General features: G+C 47.1%; 4 protein-coding genes across 4 annotated transcripts; 2 read left to right on the top strand and 2 right to left on the bottom strand.

Annotated features, from left to right (window-relative positions):
* Positions 1-12944: 12944 nt before the first annotated feature.
* EI90DRAFT_2948085 (peptidyl-Lys metalloendopeptidase) lies at positions 12945-13540 on the top strand (the record flags this gene model as incomplete). Its single annotated transcript, XM_039055368.1, has 3 exons — positions 12945-13062; positions 13145-13427; positions 13498-13540. The coding sequence occupies 3 exons, from the start codon at positions 12945-12947 to the stop codon at positions 13538-13540; spliced, it is 444 nt and encodes a 147-aa protein (XP_038908611.1).
* A 633-nt stretch (positions 13541-14173) lies between these two features.
* EI90DRAFT_429120 (uncharacterized protein) lies at positions 14174-15009 on the top strand. The gene is made up of 2 exons (XM_039067606.1): positions 14174-14820; positions 14915-15009. The coding sequence occupies exon 1, from the start codon at positions 14293-14295 to the stop codon at positions 14746-14748; it is 456 nt and encodes a 151-aa protein (XP_038908610.1). The 5' UTR covers positions 14174-14292; the 3' UTR covers positions 14749-14820; positions 14915-15009.
* A 354-nt stretch (positions 15010-15363) lies between these two features.
* On the bottom strand, positions 15364-17269 carry EI90DRAFT_2948082 (uncharacterized protein; the record flags this gene model as incomplete). Its single annotated transcript, XM_039055367.1, has 6 exons — positions 15364-15655; positions 15731-15846; positions 15904-16474; positions 16541-16734; positions 16786-17030; positions 17095-17269. The coding sequence occupies 6 exons, from the start codon at positions 17267-17269 to the stop codon at positions 15364-15366; spliced, it is 1593 nt and encodes a 530-aa protein (XP_038908609.1).
* Positions 17270-17520: 251 nt separating this feature from the next.
* On the bottom strand, positions 17521-19850 carry EI90DRAFT_3003781 (PTR2-domain-containing protein). The gene is made up of 4 exons (XM_039056359.1): positions 19816-19850; positions 19573-19659; positions 19181-19494; positions 17521-19125 (listed from the first exon to the last, which is right to left on the bottom strand). The coding sequence occupies exons 2-4, from the start codon at positions 19623-19625 to the stop codon at positions 17900-17902; spliced, it is 1593 nt and encodes a 530-aa protein (XP_038908608.1). The 5' UTR covers positions 19626-19659; positions 19816-19850; the 3' UTR covers positions 17521-17899.
* Positions 19851-19971: the final 121 nt, after the last annotated feature.

Below are 19971 nucleotides of genomic sequence, written 5' to 3'. Positions count from 1 at the left end.
CATCCTCAATGATAGCATATTTTTATGAATTTTATTTGGGGCTTGGGACCTCTAGAAGTTGTCTTCCCATGCATCTTCAGGTTACCAACTTCATGTCTTTATATCTCACTCATTTCTGAATGGTTTTTCACGTTCTCAGCATCATAAATTTTCATTTAATCCAACCTTTCTAACGGTACTAAAGTCATACTCTAACTCTTGGTATTTGTCAAGTTAGCAAAAGTTCACGCAATCAGTAATTGTTAGAATGGGCAGATTCGGACGACTCCGGAGTGGAATCGGAGACTTAGCGTGGAAGGACCTCGGCCTCAGCGACTCAAGCGGAGCGCTGTGCCATTGCTGGTTGTCCTAGGGGTCCCTAATTTCGGATCTAGCAGAGGGAAAGTCTCTTGGGGGGAATTCATGTCGATTTCGGACTAAACCAAAACGAGTATGTACAAGCGCCGATATATATATAATGGAGGGGGCAAAAGCACAAGGAAAACAAAGGGTACCGAATCGGAACGAAGACGTCCGAACGGGAACAAAGGGTAGAAGAAGCGGAGCGGTACCGAAGGTCATAAGGCAGGACCTGTGATACGTCCGAAAGGAGGTAAGGAGGGCGAGGCCCAGAGGGGCAGGAGGATGAGGAGAAGTGGGGATGATGACTAACTGGCTAGAATGGAAGGAAGCAGTAGTCCAAATAGGGATGAGGGGTAAACGCGAGAAATACATTACAGGCAGCGAAAGTGCCGAAGGCGATCCGTGAAGCTCGGAGGTTGCGGAGCTTACAGAGGTTACGGAGGCGGGGTTGAAAGTCCGAGGGGTATTGGCAATGGTGTTTACGTAGTATGAGGTCACCAATGCAATGGACTAAGACCGAGGTGGAGTCAAAGTCCGGGGTCGGGACTATGATGGAGGCTCGGAGCGAAGGTACGAGCGGTGTCCAAGTAGGAAGTACGGGACAGCAGCGGAAGGTCGTAACTTGGCAGAAGGGTGGTGGAGGAGTACCAGAGGGAGGAGAGAGGGGAAAGGTAAGGGAGAAGGAGTGGCAGAAAGGAGAGTAGTCAGGTCCGAAGGTGAGTATCAGAACGGACAGGGGAAGCGTAGGAGGGTGAAGAAGTAGTAGGAGGGTGGCGAGAGGGGCAGTGTTCAGTCCGAGGTGAGTATCGGAACGGACGGAGATAGGGTCGGAGAGGTAAGGAGGAGTAGAGGTGGCGTGGGGAGGTAAAAGGAGGTGTGTTGCCAGGACCGAAGGTGAGTATCGGAACGGCAGCGGTAGGTTATGACTCTGGAGGTGAAGAGGGTGGAGGTCCGGAAGTCGGGTCGGGGTCGGGTATGCACGGATATGACAGTAATCAGGTGTGTTGTTCTCACACTCGTTTGTATGCAGGCGACATTTCTGTTTAATTATTCAGGATTTATTGTATGCATGGGTGTTTGTATCCTTAATACAGGCTTCCATGATTTATTTCAGATTTTTCCCTTATGATCTAAGGTGTCTTTCGCATTCTCCATGCTTTGTTTTGACCGGAGTCTTCCATATTTGGACAGAAATTGGTCTTCATGATCTGCTGAAGTGCAGATCTTGGTTCCAATGGCTGGTTCCCTTCATATCGCCACCCTCACATGTCCTTTGACATAGTGTGGAATACTCTATTCCCATCACTGGTGTAACTTCACAATGGCTGGGCCGTTTGGCCTGAAACTTTGCATAGTGGTAGTTTCTGATTTATTATATTTTTCATGTAAATTTCGTTATGTGTTTTAAATATGGGTTTTTCGTGGATGTCAGCTTTTCCCTGAGCTATGACTTCAATGTTGCTGATCCTGTTAATGAATATCTCATTGATGTGTGAACCTTTTACTATGAAAATTTGCGTGGATTAAGAATAGATCCCTTCCTTTTCAATGAGCTATCAAACTTGTCGTGGTCGTCACTGGTTGTTCTTCGCGCTTTCCTTTTGAATGTTGTCCTCATTTCCCATGAATTTCAGCCATTTCTCCATTGTCTATCAGTATTTTTTCCTGATATTACCTTTATTGAGTCTATCTAAAAGGCATCTACATTCCCTATCATAAACACAACATTGAGTTGTGCATTGGTTCCTACAGAATCCTTGTCCTGTGGTACTTCCGGCCTCAGCTATGCATGCAGGCATGGGAAAGCAGTTTCCGTGGAGGTTTTCTGGTTGGTTTTATAGTCAGATCTTACCCAATTGACCTCGTTCCTGGTTTTATATTTTCTATAAATTCTCCCAAGCATTCCATCTTGTTGATGCTAAGCTTGAAGTATTTTTATTAATTTTCTATCTTCCTATTTGTCATATGTAGTTGTAAAAATTTGTGAAAATTTGTGAAAATTTGTGAAAATTTGTTAGAATTCAGGTTCTTCTATCCTCTCATTTCTACTTGTCTTATGGGGGTTTTGTGATTTTTCTGGCATATTTCCATAATGAGTTTTCATAGGGCAACCATTATTTCTCCTACACCAGCATCCCAGGAAACAAGAGAGCAGACCAGCTGGCAAAAGAAGGAGCACACCTCAGACAAACCCAACCTGAGTTCAAATCTCTCTCATTTGTAGAAAGCCTTTGCAAGAGAGAGATGGCCAAAGTGTGGACCCACTGGTGGAGAAACATGCCCAACCCCCCAAAATCAGGATTCTATGCAGCCAACCAGATGGCACCAAAACTCAAACCCACAAAGCACTTCAGCAAACTTGGAAGAAAGACCTTCAGCTGAGTCATACAATTCCCACATCAGGGAATACTACCACCGGTTCAGCATCACATTGGAGAGCAAAGAGTGCCAGTGTGGCAAACCAAGTCAGATGAGGACACACAGAATGTCCCTGAACAAGAAGGCTGTCAGAATATGGGATGGAGTAACCTCCCTGGCATAATGGGCAAGTAGTGTATGGATGCATGCTAGAGGTCCTGGGTTCGATACCAGGCTTGTCCATTTTATGTCATTGGTCCAGTCACCTGGTTTACCTCATTTGGATATCACAGAGTAAGTCCGGGTCAGCAATGTGCAATTTCTTCAAAGGCATCATTACATACTAGGCCACAGCAAACAAGCTAAGTTTAACACCCTCATGGGCAGTGCAAAAGGCATGGGGAGACTAGTGTCATTCATCAGCACATCCAAGACAGGTGACAAATGAAGCATAGATGGAACCCAACACCCACTGAGGAACACCACCCCTGGGTAACTGACCCATGGCACAGCTGAAACATTGGAGAGAGGAGTAGACAGGACAGACGGACAGAGAGAGAGAGAATCACATTTCACTTAATTATTTCTTGCTTTTATTACCAACACAATGACAATACCCATGGATACTACAAGACCTGAGGACACCCAAGGACACCAACCAGAATACCCATAATGTAGAGATGATCCCCCCCATGTAGACCACAGTGTAAAGTCGGGATAATGACAACTGCCATTGAATGAGTAAATTGATTGAGATTGGGTGATTCATCTGTATATAGCTGGTTGTGTCATCAGGGGTGTCTGAAACACTGCTGGCTCCAGAGTGACTTTGACACTTGCAAGGAGTAGTGGGTGTTGCCACTTCAGGCATCCATCAGTTATGATGGAATACACCTTGAAACCTAAGTGAAATTATGTAAAGTGAAAAGAAAGAAACCAAAAGGGGAAAGAGATGACAAATTTTCAGTGTCGAAAAAAGCGTAATATTGCCACAGGTGTATGACTCTGTGCAGAGTACTCAGGACACAGAACTAACCTGGGTTGCCCACCCCCATTTTAACTCCATATTTGGCATCATCTCATGATCACGGGGCTGGCAGGCCGCTGTCAACTTCCCCATTTATTGTCTGGTCTATTTTTGAGCCCATTATCTAAATACTAGAAGGCTGCTTCGCAGCCATGACCTTGCTTTCCGATCACATGAACACTGCTAGGCTCACAAGCTCAAGATGATGTGGTTTGGCATTTGGTTCCTGATTCAAGAGGTGTTGATTCAGCCATTGCCGAACCCTGGCAGGCTGCACAACTGCTGTATTTTCGGACACCATTACATATGCTACATCTATGAATCTAACTAAGAGAATTGACGCTTGTGCCATCCTGTAAGAGTGGTAACCCCACCTTTCATTCATTATCTTATTGTATATTTGTCTCGATTTAAACATGTATAAACAATGTATATACAATAACATGGGAATTTGGGAAAAGGAACAGAACTCCTTCCCCCCCCCCATCATTGATAATTAAAGCTCCATACAGCTCAACTTTATTGATGACCTGAGGATTGAGGAGAACTGGGGTTGGAACCTACACCAACCCCTTACACATCCGCAATTTCTTCCATGGTAATTGGAAGATTATGTGCCAATTCCTAAAATCAAGTACAGTAATTCACATGTGAACGGTTTTCACCCATCAATGGTTTTTTCATCCACAACATCCTTATTCCGCAATGATATCCCCCCATTCTTTCCATGTTTGTCCATCATAACTACTACTATAACTACACAAAAAATTAGCCAGATCGGACATGAAATAAATGAGTTATGGTGACTATTAACCTAACTTCTCATATCCTCGAAAGTTATGTGTCCCGTGCTTCCAGGAGTGGGGCTATAGTGGTATGGGTGCACTCCAGAGCTTGGGATGTCACCCAAGACTAAAAAGCCAGTGTCACATGCACTCATGTTTGTTTGTTTTGATGAAATGCACACTCATTTTGGGCAGGTTTACATCCGCGCTTCATTTCATTAAGTCATCCCTTTTTGCGCCTGCTGCTTGCCAATTTCTATCCGACTTCCTCTATGGCTAGGCATGCAGATTCCCTGAGGTTGCGAAAGCAAAAGGTGGCTCAAGCAGCAGTGCTGCATATGCTGCAAGCTCTCACATCATACCATTCTGGACTAGCGCATGCCAAGCAGGAAGGCCAGAAGCCAGTCTGTGAAAAAGAATATGCATTGGATTATGGGGTAGCCTATACTACATTTCTAAGGAGGCTCAATGGTGGACATAGTCGTAGAGCAGCAGCTGTGGCCAAATCATGGCTAAATCAGGCTGAAAATGATACTCTTGTTGACTTTTTACTCCTCATGTCAGACCGTGGCTTCCCCTTAGCATGTGGTGGAGCTGTGGAGTATGCACTAGAAATTGCCCGAGTCCGACATCCTGATCTCCAAACACTGGGCAAGAACTGGATTGACAATTTTTTGATCTGTAACAAGGACCAACTCAATTCGAAATGGAGCTCAAACCTTGAGAATATTCGCAGTGGTGCTGTCAACCCCACTACCTTAGAACATTGGTTTCAGCTCCTGTATGCTCAATACAAGGAGCTCAACTTCTTGCCTGAGAACATATATGGGATGGATGAAAGCGGGTTCCCATTTGGTACTGGGGAAAAGATCAAAGTGATTGCACGCAAAATGACAAAACAGGCACATGTCCAACGTGATGGCAACCGCAAGAATGTTAGTGTCATTGTGACGGTCTGTGCTGATGGCTCCTATGTGCCACCAGTCGTGATCTTCAAAGGACAAAACATAAATTCAAAATGGTTGTGGAACAACCCATTGAAATGCGCGTAAGTCTTGATGTTCACAATTCAACCTAAGCTCACTTTTGGCAGGGTTGCTGTTTCTGACAAGGGCTGGACAGACCATGAGATTGGAATGGACTGGCTCCAAACATTCAATGAAAATACAGAGGAGAAGGCAGCGGACCATTACCGTCTCCTCGTCGTTGATGGGCACAACTCCCATTACAGCCTTGACTTCATCTCATACACACGCAAGCACAAAATTGTTGTGATTTGTTATCCTGCTCATACGACTCATGTGCTTCAAGGACTTGATGTTGTGATTTTCGCCCTTCTCAAAAGATCCTTCATCAAACACCGTGATATTTATAACCAGGAGAATGACCCAAAGAAGTTGAACAAAACTTCATTTCTATCTGTGTTTGGGTTGGCTTGGGTGGACTCTGTCACTGAGGAACATGTCAAGACTTGTTTCCACATAACTGGTGTCTACCCATTTGACCCAGCTGTAATCCACCCCCAACAACTGGCACCGAGTATTGAACACTCAACCCGTGCTGATCTCCCTCTGCCTGTTACATCACCTGTTAAGCGGATTATGTACTTCCACAGTCAACTCTTGGCCAAGAAGTACCAGCGCGAGGACACACCTTCCCCATTTGACAGCTCTCAGGACCCTGGGATGTACCTTGGCAGTCGGAGTGATCACTACAGTGAGGATGGCAACTTAGGCAACGATGACAATACAAATGATCAGCCAATATTTGATCCTATGATCCATGCCATACATTGGCAGCGACCTGAGGATTCCTCATTGATACACACCCCAACATGCCAAAGCCAAGGCTTCTTAACGACATCTCCAACAGTAGTTGAGACACCAGTGGCATATTCCCAGGCAAAAAGGCATGCAGTCGATGATTTAGAGCACATCATGTCATTCTCATCATCGTCCAAATTCGTTGTTTCGACATCACCACTCCATTCAACATTTGAACTTCCAAAGGAGGCATATGGGGATTCTGCAGGACTGAAAAGCATCCAATGGGACCTAGCTGAGGGAACAAGCTATGAGTCAAAGATGCATGTGGAGTTGATTGCCAAATTGCAAGAAACACGCTCTGAATTCCGGAGCGCAAAAGAGTATGTGGCGAGTGCAGTGTCAGCCATAGACGCAACCAATGCCCAGCTAGCTCTGTGTGGAATGTATGCATCAAAGGCTCGGGCCCAGCTTCTCTCGCGTGAAAAGGGAGACAAACACAAAGAGGAGGGTGGTCGGATCAAAGGCACATTTGGACGCGTGGTGACACACAGTGGCTTTGTTCAGCACCAAACAGACCGATTTAAGAGGAAGATGATGGAGGAAGAGTTAGAGAAGGTAAAGAAGGAAGTACAGAAGGATTGGGAAGAGTTCCAAAGAGGGCAGAAGGCATGTGTGGCAGCGTGGAAGGAGGAGAAGGAAAGGTTGCAGGCACTAAAGCTGAGGGTGCCAAAGAAACCGAAAGGAGTCACAAAAAGGGAGTGGATAGCAGCGAACTATCCCCAGCTGGCCAGTTTGGCATCAGATATGGTCAGAGAGTGTGGAGGGGAGGAGGTTGAGCCCATCGGGGATGACAACGAGTGATTGGGTTGGCATGTGGTATCCATTGTCACACCTTGTCATGCAAAACCATTGAGTAGGGAAGTGTCATATCCATACAATCCCGACCTCCGCTCCGGGCTCCCGGAACTCCGAACCTGACTTCCGGAGTCCTACTTCCCTTCCATCACCTTCTCCTTGCCTACTCCCAAGAGGTTATCCCACCTCCGGCTCCAACACCACCTTCGGTCCGACTCCGGAACATTCCGGGTCCGACCCCAACCTCGACACCTTCCAGACGAGTACGCAAAACCTATGCTCCCGACTCCGGACCTCCGCTCCAGAATCCCGTTCGCGTCTCTGTCTCCGGAACCTCCGGTCTTAGCTCCGACCTCAGACTTTGACCCCACCTCCGCTTATACCCATTGTATTGGTTAGCTCATTCCATTTAATTGCCTTTGCCAATATTCCGGAGTTTAACTTCCGAGTTCGGACTTTCCGGACTTACTCCGGACCTTGCAACTATTGCATTGTCCATTTCAATTCCGCTATTCTCCCTCATTCCTATTTGGGCTGCTGCTTCCTTTCTATTCAGTCAGCTAGCCATTCCCCACTCCCAACCTCCTTCCTTCCTCCTTGGGCCTTGGCCCTTCATTCCTCCTTTGAGAAACACCATTGAGTCAAACCCTTGACCCTCGGTGTTGTTCCTCTTTCCATCTCCCTTTGTCTCCTTTCATCCTACCCTCGCTCCTTTTGATTCCGGACCCCTCCTTATATACAATGTACATAGTAACTTGTAACCTCAGTCCGAAATCGACCTGAATTCCCCCCAAGAGACTTTCCCTCTGCTAGATCCGAAATTAGGGACCCCTAGGACAACCAGCAATGGCACAGTGCTCTGCCTGAGTCGCTGAGGCCGAGGTCCTTCCACACTAAGTCTCCGATTCCACTCCGGAGTCGTCTGAATCTGCCTGGTTCTAACAGGAAGGCCTCATTTTTTGTTTGCTCATATATTCACTCATTTCCCATCTGTTTGCTTTAATATTCCATATACATGTAAACATTTAGTTTGGCTATGATCCATAATGATAGATTTCCGTTTGGTGCTTATTTCAGGTTGCAATCTCAAAATTACAAAAACAACACCATTCATGGGTGAATTACTGTACAGGATTCAAAAAATCGACTCCCCTTGTGCTGATTTTACTTTTGGTTTTTCTTGAGTTGGCCAAATTCAATTGTTCAAGCAAGCTATTAGAGCGGAAGATGACCGAATTTATTGTGTGTGAAATTATATTGGGGCATGTGATCAAATGTCAGAATTCCCACAAAATCAGCATCAGAATTCTCACGAATTGTGACCATGCAAGTGACCTTGGAAGCAAGGTAACATAGTTGACGTGCGCTGACACTCTGGATCTGTCAAGTGTCCCAGTGTTCGATGAGCATTTAAAAGCTCTGAAGCACCGAGTGAAATGCTTAATTTTGGCCGAGACGAAAAATCCCGTGTGTTATCTCCTATTTCAAATGGGCCAGTAGATCAACAAGCAATCACGGTTTTTCCATCAGGTTACATAACTAGTACTTATATCAAAGTTATGTCCTTCACCTTCATTCCTCCCCTCTTGAAGTTCAACTGATGATGCAAACACCCGATGTTCTCACTCTGTTCGGCTGGCTTCTCATACTGACGATCTCAGTGTTGGCTGCACCACTCAAGATCAGTCTGAATTATGGAATGAGTTACCTATGGAATGAGTTACCGATAAAAAATACTGATGGATCTTTTTGGGTCAACTCATACTTCACACATTTCCACTTTGTGCATTTGCATGCTTCACTGTTGTATACTTTGCATACTTTGCATACTTTGCATACTTTACATACTTTACATACTTTACATACTTTACATACTTTACATACTTTACATACTTTACATACTTTACATACTTTACATACTTTACATACTTTACATACTTTACATACTTTACATACTTTACATACTTTACATACTTTACATACTTTACATACTTTGTGTACTTTATGGTTGCAAATTGTCCTAGAATGCCATACTTGTCCATCCCATGGTCTGTGCACATGCTGACCACTGTCTAGAGGGATGTCAAGACTGTTTCCCACGGTCTGAACACACTTTACGTAGTTGAATAGCCCCTTTAAATAGCTTCCAGAATATATATTTTGAGACTGAATTGACCAATAAATTATCGAGAAAAATGCAAAATACTTTTTTGGACGCGAGTCTTTGGGTTAGTGTGGCTGTCCACCTCAATGTCTGTGCACAATGCTGGCCACTGTCTGAAGGGGTGTCAGCACTGTTTCTCACGGTCTCAACACACTTTGCATAGTTGGATAGCCCCTTCAAATAGCTTCCAGAATATATAATTTGAGACTAAATTGGCAAGCAAGTTATTGAGAAAAATGCAAAATACTTTTTTGGATGCAAGTCTTTGGTGTCATATCTGTGCATACCCGATCCCAACCTGACTTCCGGACCTCCTCCTTCCCCACCTCCGGAATCCTACCCTACCGCTGTCCGTTGTAACGGGTCTATCGCCTAGACTCGAGACAGAGAGAAAGGGGAGGGTGGTAGTGTGCGCGGGTGTGGTTCGTTGGGCCGGGTTTTGGTCCGTGGGTGCTACTGAGTCTGCAAAAACCTCAAACAAACACTCACCTACGTCTCTCTTGGACGTCAAGGCTGAGTATTATGATGTGAGGGGTCTTAGACGTGAGCAACTAGCTCAGAGGGGGCGTTAGGGTCGTGGATGGCATCTTTGCCACTTGGATGCAACTTCTGCTTGTCCCTTCACGGGTCTATTCAATACTCACTTGTTATGTACAAGCTGTTATCTAGTTTATATATGTTGGAAATGGAATGAATGGACTGGGGGAATGTAAACAGGCCGTTAGGCAACCGTAAATGATGAATATCCAATTGGGAACAAAGAAACAATAAAAGAAATATGAGTGAATGGGGAAAATGTGACAACGGGTCCGAAATGGGAATTGTGAAGATTAACTCCGCAACAGTTCGCCACAGCACCCTCCTATCCTCCCGTCAGCAACCTCCTCGTCTCCAGCTTTCCAACGAGCCCTTATTCGTCCCAATTGGTGCAGTGGTTCTTGAGATGTGGAGAGGGGGTGAAATTGGCGGCGTGGTTGGGCGTGGGAATTTTGCTTGGGGTTGTTGGGAATGATGGGGAAAATAAGGAAAAATAAGGAATGAGTGTATGGAGTGTTGGATAGTGATAGAATGAACATTGGGAGCGTCAGAGGGTATGTGGTATATGTTGGTGGCCAAATTCCGCAGAATCCGACTTTTTGCGGTACACGGAGTTGTCCCCACAACACCGTTCCAATATTCACCTTCGGTCCTGGCACCATACCACCCTTCACCTCCCATGCCACCTCCACTCCTCTGTCACTCTCCTGTCCTATCTCCGTCCGCTCCGATAACCACCTCGGACCGAACACCACCCCTCTCGCCACCCTCCTCCTACTCCTCCTCCTACTCCTCCGCTCACTCCTCCGCTCACTCCTCCGCTCCCTCCTCACAACACCTCCACCCTTCCGTCGTCCTCCTACTCTTCTCCCATCCGCTCCGATACCCACCTTCAGATCTGACACCTCTCCTCTCTTCCTTTCCCCTCTCTTCCCTCTGGTCCTCTTCCGCCGACCTCCCACCAAGTTACGACCTTCCGCCGCTGACCCATACTTCATACTTGGGCACCGCTCGTACCTTTGCTCCAAGCCTCTGTCATAGTTCCTACCTCGGACTTTGACTCCACCTCGGTCTTAGTCCATTGCATTGGTGACCTCATACTACGTAAACACCATTGCCAATATTCCTCGGACTTTCAACCCCGCCTCCATAAGCTCCGCAACCTCCAAGCTTCGCGGATCATCTTTGGCACTTTTGCCACTTGTAATGTATTTCTCGCGTTTCCCCCTCATCCCTATTTGGACTGCTGCTTCTTCCCATTCTAGCCAGTTAGTCACCATCCCCACTTCCCCTCATCCTCCTGCCCCTCTGGGCCTCGCCCTCCTTACCTCCTTTCGGACGTATCACAGGTTCTGCCTTATGACCTTCAGTACCGCTCTGCTTCTGTCATCCCTTTGTTCCTGTTCGGACACCTTCGTTCCGATTCGGTTCCCCTTCGTTTCCTTGTGCTTTCGCCCCCTCCATTATATATATCGGCGCTTGTACATACTCGTAGCGGGCTCAGTCCGAAATCGACCTGAAATGCCCCCTAGAGACTTCCTGCTCGCCTACTGTGAAATTAAGGACCAAATGGACAAACAGCAATGGCACAGTGTTCCGCTTGAGTCGCTGAGGCCAAGGTCCCTCCACGCTAAGTCTCCAATTCCACTCCGGAGTCGTCTGAATCTGCCTGTCTCTAACATTTGGGATAGTGCTGGGCCACTAAATTTCAGTGACAATCAAAATTCCCAGGTCACTGATATCCCAAATGTTAGAATGGTGCAGGTTCGGACAATTCTGGAGCAGTGTCACAACCCGGCAATTCCCACAGTCAGGTGCTCACTCCCCACCCCTTCTCCCACCTCCGCTCCCTGCCCGACGCCATCTGGACAAGCCTGTCACCCTTCCCCATCTTTGGTACCTTTTTCATGGCCCACAACAGGCCTACATTCATTCCCTATTTACTCTTGTTTTCTTGATGGCCAGGCATGGCCATCCTTCTCCCACATTCTTTGTTTGTTTTTATCCTTTCTTAAAGCCACCTGCAATCTCCATGAGATCTGGCAACTAATTCCCACTCATTCTGTTACACTTAAATACCAGTTGTACACTACCTCTGTAAGGTCAGTAGAGGTTCCGACCTTAGTTGTGACTCCTGCTATCCTCAAGCTGTCAGGAATTAGGCAGTATAGAGCTGTAATTTCGACAGGGGAGGAGAAGAGTGAAAACCCGTTTCACCCTCCTTGCAATTTATATACATTGTTTACATCAAGAAATAAAGAGTAATAAACAATGAATAAAGAAAGCGTGCACAGCATGCATCACCACACATCCATTCCCTACAACCTCGTACCTTAGTTTGAAAATCAACTAGGGTTGTCTTGTAACATAGGGATTCCATATAAGGTAATCTGCTACCTCAGCAGTAACACTTGCGAGACCAGATGTAAGCTAGGTAAAATCTGATGATTTTTGTCAACACCTGTCTGTGTGTATTTATATACAATGTAAATCTATTGCGGAGCAGCCTGTTAAGGTAACTCCTGTGTGACTACGGAGTTAGTAATTCCCTCCACATAGTCCTCCACATAAACACCGGCTGTGTCTGGTCCCCATGACTCGTGATTACAACAGGTTGCCCCCTGTGTGTCTTGTCTGACTCAGTCGCATTCTCTGTACCCTGAAATATCGGGGCTGCATCAAGTATGAGGTGCAATGCTCATGGACGAGTTGTTGAAGCTGAAACCCTGCTTCACTGCAATTGTCAACCCCACCCTTAACAGGCTGTTATGCTGAGACAGCAGACCTTAACGGTCACTGACAGTGAACCATGGTAACATTTCCCACGCCCCTGGCACTTTACAACTACTCCGAGGTATATATATGTAAATTACATATCTTGGCACAAATAAATAAAGAAATATCAGCATCACTATAATTGGAATTATAGTGAAGTAAGGTTAATCCCTTACAAAAGTGCACATTGTCCATTCCCTATCCATCCCTTACAGCAGGGGAGAGTCAGGGGGAATGGAAGGTGAGGTTGTATTCAAAGGTGGGGATTGCAAACCCAACTTCAAGACCTTGTTGTCCCTGCTGCACAGACCTTAGCACAGCAGGCATTTAACTACATGGACATCCTGATCAACCAAACCACATCTCGGGCTAGGCTCTCGCCTCGCTACCATATATGGTATGGAAATTATACGAGGTCAAGAGGACTTCGAGTGAGAAGAATCTTCCAGGTGAGTTTCAGCATCCATTGTTCTGTATCATCATCCATCTCCTCGTTTAACGCAGCACTAACATAAAATACATCGCCAATCCATAGTCCATGCTGCGCAAGATGGTCAATTGTCAACCAACACCTATGATTGCTCGTGCACAACATCGGGGTCGTATGGCTATGTGAATAACAACGAGTTTGGCACCGTTTACCTTTGCCCAGGGTTCTGGACTGCTCTGCCTGTAGGATCGAACTCCCGCCCTGGGTTGTTGATCAACCTTATCAGTCCATTTCGTCAGAATGGTGGAACAATGCAGCTCGCGACAGGCACAGCAGCATGCCAGGCCCTCGCGAAAACAAGTCCAAGGAATGCCACGAGGAACGCCGAGTAAGTGCTATTGTCCTTTCTTTACTTTCTTTTTGGCTTCAGATGACTAATGGCTGTGTGAATGGCGCAGCTCTTATGAGTATTTCGCAGAGAATTTCCCTCCTCTGCCCTGAGGGGTGTGGCCGTTTGTTGCATTTGGTTCTGGCTTTGTTCTGTCCTCGTCATGATTCGACGGTACTGTTCATCGCCTGCGTTGAAGTCCTGATTCTTTCCATACACTTCAAATAGTTTCTCTCGTTCATTCTGTTTCGGCTTTATTTAGTTCCTTGACGTATTTCTCCGGAACAAGCCGGGAGTGCGAAGCACTCCATGGATCTTCATTCCATTTTGGCCACGGAGTCGTTTCACCAATTGTTTAAATGTGGCTTGCATCATTTCTGGGATCGAAATCAAGTATTACTTATATGAATTTCGCGGACAACTCATTTCCACGGTCCAATGACAAAAGGAGTTTCAGAATGCAACCTGCTATGACGCACACAGACAAGACGATAGATACAAAGCAACTCACGAGCGTTTAACCGCGTGAAGCGTTGGGTGTCAGAAGCAAGCGAAACCCTTCCTGGGTCTGCCGGCAGTCTTGACTGAGGCAAACGCCTCTCACCTTTTGCGCCCGGCGTCGGCATGTTTAATTTACATCCTGCTGTTCCTTTTCAGATGATACAGAGATTCTGTCTATTTTACCCCTTGGGCATCCATTCCTCTTGGGGTAATCACTCGAGATCAGTCTTGATGTTCCCGAGGGTGTGGATGACGATGACGGTATGGCCTCGTCAAGTTTTCCGTCAAAGTCAACAGTCTCCAATATGGAAGCGTTCCTGATTTTAGCGGTGTTGAAGTACGTCCCCACTTGCCGTTCTCAGCAATGAATACACGACGTTCCTTCCTGGTGCGTGGCAGCATGTGCGTTACGTCTGTATGCGCATTCTACGTCGCCTGGGAGTGCCAGCACCCCAAGGTCCATCGAGTGCGATGCCTCCACCCTGATGACCTTCGAGCATTGATGGAAGGACTGAAGAGGCAGTTGACCGAAGGACCAGAGACAGAAGAGAGAGAGCCGGGGCCTTATATAACTGTTTTCGTTCCTTGTATGTTGATGCAGGCCAGTCCCGCACCTATGAAGGTCACAATTGGCCTCCAGCATATGGCTATACGGAATCCCGAGGGATTCCGCACCGTTTGCCTTTTCCCCGGGTTTTGGAATGCCTTGCTCGCAGTGGGGTCGTCTAGGCCCGGGTTGTTGATCAGCCTTGTCAATCGGTTTGATAAGAATGGTAGGATGACCGACATTAACCTAGTCGCGAAAAGGTACCCAGAGTAAGCTGGTGGGAACGCCGAGTTGTCCTTCGTGTCTGTTTGTTTGGGTTTCCGACAGCTGATGACTGCGCAAATGGTGAGTAGAATTTCCTACCTCAGCCCCGAGGCATGTTCCAACTTTGTGTCTGGTTGTGGCTTCGTTCTGTCTTTACCGCGATCGCACTGCTCAGCGTTTCCGTTAATTGAGGTGCTGGTTCATTGCTCTATGTGCCGCCTCATGACTTAATGCTCTACTTGCCGTTTCATTCTCATGCTTCTTAGAGTAGCCTCATTACACACTATTAAAATTGTTTCCTTGTCTGGCATCGATTTTAAGCTATGGCTTATAGGTTAAACCCCTGATAGAAGTATATGGGGTCATAATGGGAACAGGTGTGCATCGGGAGGTCGATTACCGTAATCCGCAAGGGGTTCACAAATAGCGCGGAATGATTACACGTGGAAGACGACAATCGGTGTGAGCACCGCTATGAACCAAAAAAAAAAAGTGTTTACCTTGAATACATGAATACAAGATTGAGAGAACTCCCTGAACATCATGTCCTTCCTAAGCATACGACCAAACAACTCTTTTCCCCCTTCCGCGCACCAACCCCCCCTGGACCGCTCCCACCCACCCTCACCCAGAACTCCAATGGAACTGTCTTCCGCCACCACCGAAAGGCCCGCCTTGCCCAAACGGTCCACCCTGCTGGAAGAACATATGTTGGAAGGGATTCCCACCTCCCCCGAAATGGAAGGGGTGTCCTCCAGAAGGTCCACGTCCAGACTCGGGATCGTTGGGGTCATCCCCGTTGTCGAATCGAGCCCGAAGTTCAGGCTTCGAGAGGACTTCGTACGCTTCGTTTACCGCTGCCATTTTGGCTTCAGACCCGCCTTTGTCTGGGTGAGCTTTCAAGGACGCCTTCCGACTTCAGAAACACGATGGTTCAGGGCCACAGATACATGGCGAACAGTTATGAAGAACAAACAAAAAGAAAACTTACAATGCTTTCTTGATCGTCTTGGTGTCAGCGTCGCGGGCCACTCCAAGAACTTTGTAGTAATCCTTTTTTCTTGCCTGTTTCAAAAGTCGCCTTGCTTTTTCGAGTTGTTGAGCAATCTGGGGGGCGGGAAAATATCAGAGGCAACATAATGATATGACAGATGTTGTTCTCACCTCATGACTCCGTCCACTCGCCTCGAATGCTTTCTCGAATAACCGAACGGCGTCCTCCCATTCTTCCTTCTTCAACTGGGCTTCGGCCTTTCCAACTAAGCCCTCTATGTTGTTCTCATCCATGTTTAAAGCTTCATCACACCAAGTCTCTGCCTTGTTAAATTGAGACGACTTGACATACGCCTTGCAAGCAAGCGTGTACAGTCGAAGTCGTCTTGGAGAGAATTTCCGCGGTTTCAGCGAAGAAGGGAGCTGTAAATGGAGGGTGGAAGCATCAAGTACTCCGTCAAATTTCTTTGCGAGCCCAGTTGGCTCGCTGGAGCTCCCCGTAATTATTCGAATGAGGCCAGACCAGTTCTCGACCTCCTCGAAAGTGCTTAGTTTTCCAAAATCCTTTTCGAACGCCTTTAGGGTTCGGTGAGATGTGCGGCAAGGCTTGGAATCAGGATCGAAATGCAGGCATTGTTTGAGAGTCTGGAGAGCTTGCGAGCTCTGGGGAAGGAGGAAGTACGACATGTTGGCAATTTTTTGGAAAAGCTCAGTGGATGGTTGTAAGAGGTGTGTGAGACGTCTGAAGAACAAGAACTTGTTCGTCAACAATGACTTGACACATGCCGTCAGTCGGGAATTTACTCACGTCATATCGCCGACAGCTTGCTCAACATCGCCTGCCCCCAAAGCGCAGTTGAGCCGCATTTCACGTAACCATACTGCATGTGAGGCGGTGGCTAAGGCATTGGTGGAATGTTCAACGCATTCATCATATTTCTTTGCTTTTTGAGCAGCTAGTGCTTTCTTCGTGATCACCTCTCCATCCGATATCGCGAAAAGCTTAAAGAGGCGATCAGTCGTCCGAACACTAGAACTGGTTTAATTACCCACGAGGTCCTGACCCTCTTTATCTCCTGTCCCGACTTTCTTCGTGTATTTCTTGACTAGAGCTTTTGCCTCGGCCCAATTGGCTTCCCGTGCAAGAATCTTCGCTTTCATGAGCAACGCTTTGTCAAAGTTCCCATTTGTGAGCCGTAGCACAGTCTCAAAGTCCTCAAGAGCATTAGAGTGTCGATTTATCGAAAAGTAGGCAGTGGCACGCTTATAGTATAAAAGGTAGTCATTCGGCGCGTGCTCTGTGAAATAGAAATGTACGTGTCAGCAGAGCATGTGCTAGGGCCGGTAGATACACCCACCCACCGAGGGCCTCGGTATAAGTCTTCGCGGCGTCGGCAAATTGACCCACGGAGAGATATGCATTTGCTCGTTGAACGAGCGGTTTGAGCGTTGGGGACTGTAGTCCACCATCTGTATCGGGTGATGCACGAGCCAGCGCTAAAAGGACACAGGAAAGGATGGCATAAGGCAACCGCATTGTTCTGTAAAGAACTGCCCTGTCGAAAGATGGAGCTTTCCGGGGGAAGGACAGGTGTTGAATTGGCTGAAGTTGATAAAGAGGCACTAGTGGAGGACAGAGATAGTGCGCCTGGCAATATGCCCGATGTACTCAGCTCAAGAGACGGACACGTTGAATTGATGTCTATTGATGTTGAACGCTTGTTCCCGCATGGCACGGCCACGTTGGACTTGCTCGATTTGGAAACAGGCAGTTTTGCTGCACAGCCAGCATCGATCAATTTACGCGACCACTCGTGAGCCGCATGATGGTACCCGCTAATATTAACATATTGATAGCTAAGCGTAGGGATATCATTAATACGACTAGAACACAAATTCTGTCCTGAGTGGATCCGACGAAGTGAACGTTGTGACCAGATGATCTGATCGGCCCTCCAGAGTTCACAGGGAGAGTACCAGCCTCTTAGAGACGACAGTAGTACTTTGCTGTGATCGCAAAGGAAATTATGCATGGCGAATCAACCTAGCATGAATATTAATACCATACTAAGTAATAACAATGTAACCCATGCCAAACAAGACACCAAAGATTTTTCGGAAATCAACCGAGCAAAGCACAAAATCAATCCACCACACACCTACACCCTCAAATACTATCTCTCTCATCAACCATCTTCAACCCCGTCCCCGTCATAGCAGTAATCTCGTTCAATTTATCCTCCTGCTTATCCAAATGCCTGAAACAAATCCAAAACGCAATCCCACTCACGAACCCAATGATGGCCGCACTCCCATAATTCCAAATCAAATGAGGATCCGCAGCCAATGGGTTCAACGCCTCCGTGATCGCGCTCGAAATCGCAGTCATGAACAGAAAAACGCTCATCACGACCGATCTCATGTTCTTCGGTGCTTTCGTAAAGGCGTATTCGAGACCGGTGATGGAAGCGAAGATCTCGCTGAAGGCGATGAGGATATACGAACCCGATTGAATCCAGACGTTCAAGTGGGAAGGAGTATCGCAGGAATTGGCTTGATAGCCACAAGGTGAAGTCTGATAAATGTAATATTGAACGACGGCCGCCCAGACCATTGCTGCTACGGCAGTCATAAATCCAAAGAAGATCCTCTTTATCGGTGTGAATCGAATTCCCATCCGTGCAAACCACGGATAAATGACATAGTCACAGATGGGGATAAAAATGATCAAAGCGAGTGGGTCCAAATTGTTGATGACATCGTTGGGGACTCCGTTCGTTGTCATCGTTGCCGCTTGGGATGTGAGCGTAGAGTTGAGAGGGTTATAGCATATCCAGTAACAAGGGAAGAACAAGAAAACTTGACACGCCTTCAGCCCTCTCCTGACTTCATCCACGAAAATATCATCATACGTCAGCCAAGAAGGTCGTCCCCCTTCAGGCTGAGACTTCAGAATCCTGCTAGGCTTAGCGTTCTCCCAGAAATCAGGATGAGTCCAATTTCTCCAAGTCTGAACTGGGCTCGACCAGACGACTGTACCCTTCATTGCGGTCCTCCAAACTCGTAAAGCCTCGACGACGATCGAGCCCTGAGGGGGGCTTTGTTTGTACCGATGTCTACCGAGGAACAGTACGATGGGGCAAATGAAGAAGAAGACAGTCGGGAGTGTGTAGGCTAACCAGAAACCGACGTATTTTTCAGAGTAGGTCATCCCTAGCTGACCAACGAGAGCTCCGACGTTGATGAGGAGGTAGAAGTAAAGGTAGATGCGTGCCGTCGTCACAGCGGGATCGACGATGACTCGGGTGCCATCAGAAAGTGTCTTAATACGCATGGAAGACACTTGATACTGCTCAGCGACAAGAGGTGAAATATTGGCCTTGAATCCACCGGCTAAGGGACAAAAGATAAAGGGCTCAGGGTAAATGCAATAAAAACAAATACTTACTTCCCAATCCCATAACAATCAACGCAAGCGTAAAACAGGCCAACGCCCCACTAGAATGCTCGATGACACCCGGAACACTGCTCACGATCAACAAAACGTGCCCAATCATCGCAATGAACACAGCCCAGGAAATAGTTTTATAACGCCCCAATTTCGTATCCGCGATGTAAGCGCCGAACAAAGGAATAACGTAGACCCAGAATTGGTTGAAGGTGGTGAGACCTGTGGCGGCTTGGATGCCCCGCCCAAGGGCTCCTGAAACGTGGTCATGGCCACCTGCACCGGTGCGCGAGCCGCGTGGGAGAGGCTGCTGACTGAGGGTCGAGTCCATGTCGAAGGCCAAGCAGTTCAGCTAAGTAGTCAATTGACGGTGTGAGGGTGGGAAAACATACATGAAGTTGGTAAAGACTGCCGTAGAGCCATAGTAGGAAAACCGTTCCGCCATCTCGACTATACCAATGCTGTACGCGGTCCAAGGTCTAGAACACAAATTCAGAGTATAATTAGCATCATTTGCAATTCATCGAAATCGATCGGGTCGTCGATTTCCATATGAGCTAGATTCGGGTTTGAGTTCGGGCCCGTCTAACGTCACGGCAGAAGAACGAGGACGGAGAGGAAAATGGCACACTCACACCTTATCAGCAATTCTCCCAAGCCTATTGGGACCCGATTTTTCATCTTCGGTGGGTAAGACCCACAATTCACCCTCCGGCGTGACTTCAGGATGATGTAGGACGTCGCCTCTTTGACTTGATCCTGCCTTCTCGATGCTTCCTGCATGAAAACTC

Source organism: Cantharellus anzutake, assembly GCF_015039405.1.
Source record: "Cantharellus anzutake strain C23 chromosome Unknown EI90scaffold_147, whole genome shotgun sequence".
Lineage (NCBI taxonomy): Eukaryota > Fungi > Basidiomycota > Agaricomycetes > Cantharellales > Hydnaceae > Cantharellus > Cantharellus anzutake.
The sequence above is the reverse complement of the archived record's forward strand: the minus strand, read 5'-3'. Positions and strand labels throughout refer to the sequence as shown.

Bases quoted from the DNA above. Each gene is read 5' to 3' on its own strand.
- EI90DRAFT_3003781 (XM_039056359.1), bottom strand. From the start codon at position 19,625: ATGGCGGAACGGTTTTCCTACTATGGCTCTACGGCAGTCTTTACCAAC. The intron at 19,495-19,572 runs GTATGTTTTCCC...CTCGACCCTCAG, and splicing joins GCAGTCTTTACCAACTTCAT to TCAGCAGCCTCTCCCACGCG. The intron at 19,126-19,180 runs GTAAGTATTTGT...TTTGTCCCTTAG, and splicing joins GATTGTTATGGGATTGGGAA to CCGGTGGATTCAAGGCCAAT.
- EI90DRAFT_429120 (XM_039067606.1), top strand. From the start codon at position 14,293: ATGAATACACGACGTTCCTTCCTGGTGCGTGGCAGCATGTGCGTTACG.